A 2,527-nucleotide genomic window follows, 5' to 3' on the forward strand; every position below is an offset into this window, starting at 1 on the left:
CCACTGTTCACTTTTATAAGGCGTTTTAGACGGCGTCTAAAATCACTTACAAAAGTGAACGGAGAGAGTATCATTTGTCGTACATATGTAGCTTTATATCCAAAAAAACAGCAAGAGGAGAATTCTGTCAATTTTGATTAAACTCAAGTTTCAACTTGGACTGATAGTCTGAACGTGGACATGAGAACTCAAATTTGTAAAAGCAGTGCTTTGTTGTTTGCTTAGGTTTGTGCAGAATTATAATTCGATACAAACACATCTTTCCCAACATAGACGAGCAATTTCTTTCCAAATTCTCTGCAGATTTGTAACACTATAAATCTTGCTTTCAATTCATCAACTTCTTCCGATCACATACATAACATGCATACGAGCTACGAGCAACTACATTTGCAGTAGTGCTAGTTTCAACTGCAGTATGGCATGTTCGAGATTCGAGAAGAAGGATTACATATAATATGTGACCAGGACACTAGTTCTGGATCTACTACAGTAGTTTCTTGACTAGAGCTACACGTGAAGCTGCGTCCTGACCGCGAAGGTTTTCTTGACCATGGAGCTGCTGCACCTCCTGATTGGCTGCATCATCTTGGGCGCCTGAACCAACTGCGTCTTGCGCCGCCGTTTGGCGTCCTCTGCTTCTTGGTAACCCTGGCGGAGCTTGCGCTTTGCGGCTTCCATCTTCTCCTCCGAGCAGAACACGGCACGATCACTGTCGACGAAGCCGGCGGCAGGATCGGACACCTTTTTGATGATTTCAGCCGTCTTCTTGGACAACGGCTCGCCGACGATCTTGGGAGGTCGCTTCGCCTTCACGTCAGGATCGGCGGAGGCACGCTGCTGCTGGCCGACGGTCGCCTTGGGCTGCGGCAGCTTCTTCATGGCTGGTGTGACCTTGGCGACCTCGTCCTGGATGGAGGTCTCCCACCCGCTCACGATGCCGCGCGCGAGGAGGCGGACGCGCTCCGAGTCGTGTTCCCGCAGCGCGCGCACAGACTCGGCGAGTTCCGTGGGGATGGGCACCTCCGGCGTCGATGGAACCACCCTGAGCGTCTCGAGAGACTCTGCCATGAGGTCGTCGAGAATCCCGCAGATTCGCTCCGCCTGGTCGTTGTCGGCGGCGTTGCAGAGCCCTACCAATAGGTCCCCCCTCGCGCGCTGGAACACGTGGCGGGAAAATTGGTCTGGGTCGGCGGCCTCGATGGCGGCGTCCACGGGGTCGAAGGCGCCGTAGAAGCTATTCCACCGGCGGAGCATCTGCGCGGCCATGGCGGCGGCGGCTTTCCCGCGAGCTGCTCCTGCGATCGATCTTGGATTGGATGGGGGAGTGGGGAGGATTGGATGGGGAAATTGGGAAGGAAGAAGGCGATCGCCTACCGCGAGGCCCCCAATGCAGCTTATATCTCCCGGCGAGGCGGTGACCATACTCCACTCCCGGTCGAATTCGGAAGCGCGTTTCGCTCCAGTGGAATCCGATTGAGGAGTGGCAAACACGCACCACGCGTTGCCCGCGCGCCACGTTTCAATCCACTACGGCGTTGTCGTCACGGCGCGCCACCGCGCCACCGGCGCGACCTGCTGCGGCTCGTGCTGGACCACGTCGGCCCGAGCCTCAGCCGCGTTCTGCGTGATCGCCGCGGGCGGTTCGCTGAGGAGGAGACGCGGCGCGTCATGCGGCAGCTGCTGAGCGGCGCCGGCAAGATGCACGAGCGCGGTATCGTCCACCGGGACATCAAGCCCGGGAACATCCTCGTCGGTGGCGATGGCGTGGTGAAGATATACGACCTCGGGCTGGCCGTTTCCGCCGCGCGCGGTCAGGCCGACACGCTCTGGTACATGGCTCCGGAGATGCTCCTGGGGAAGCCGGACTACGACGAGCTCGTGGACGCCTGGTCGCTCGGCTGCGTCATGGCGGAGCTGGTCGCCGGCGAGCCACTGTTCCCTGGTGACAGCGCGACCGACCAGCTCCGGAGAATCTTCCGCGTGCTCGACAGCACGTGCATGGCATCCACGCCGCTCGCCGCCGCGGGGCAGAAGCTGCTTACCCGCCGAAGTGACAGCCGACTGCGCGAGCTGTTCCCCAAGGAGCGCCTGTCGCGCGACGGGTTCAAGGTTTTAGAGGGGCTCCTCGCCTGCGACCCCGGCGAGCGTCTGCCAGCGGCCATGGCGATCCAGCTTCAGCCGCATAGGATGCGGGCTCGACCACCATTCTACCTCATCACTTAGGAGTGCATTTCCATTCGTCCAATGTATATTGACGAGTTTACTTTACTGCCAGGGACGAACGCGCCTTGTAAGCATGCTTGAAAAGTGTACAAAGCTTGAATTGTAAAGGAATTGAAAAGTGCCACATCCCATATCAATGTGCTACAATACTGCAGACCAGTACACGTCTCCACGACACGCGACATGGAGAGACGATCGGTGATCAACATAGAAAACAATTAGCCTTTGTCGGGAGAGCATACAGATATAAAATGCTGGTTATTCAACAAAAGCATCCGGAAATAAAATGCTGGTTGTTTCA

The 2,527-nt window shown here is 56.9% G+C and overlaps 1 protein-coding gene across 1 annotated transcript; it reads right to left on the bottom strand.

Annotated features, from left to right (window-relative positions):
- Positions 1-321: 321 nt before the first annotated feature.
- Positions 322-1,964, bottom strand: LOC123177122 (uncharacterized). The gene has a single exon (XM_044591048.1). The coding sequence runs from the start codon at positions 1,423-1,425 to the stop codon at positions 511-513; it is 915 nt and encodes a 304-aa protein (XP_044446983.1). The 5' UTR covers positions 1,426-1,964; the 3' UTR covers positions 322-510.
- Between the last annotated feature and the right edge of the window lie 563 nt (positions 1,965-2,527).

Source organism: Triticum aestivum, unplaced genomic scaffold (genome assembly GCF_018294505.1).
Source record: "Triticum aestivum cultivar Chinese Spring unplaced genomic scaffold, IWGSC CS RefSeq v2.1 scaffold170957, whole genome shotgun sequence".
NCBI lineage: Eukaryota > Viridiplantae > Streptophyta > Magnoliopsida > Poales > Poaceae > Triticum > Triticum aestivum.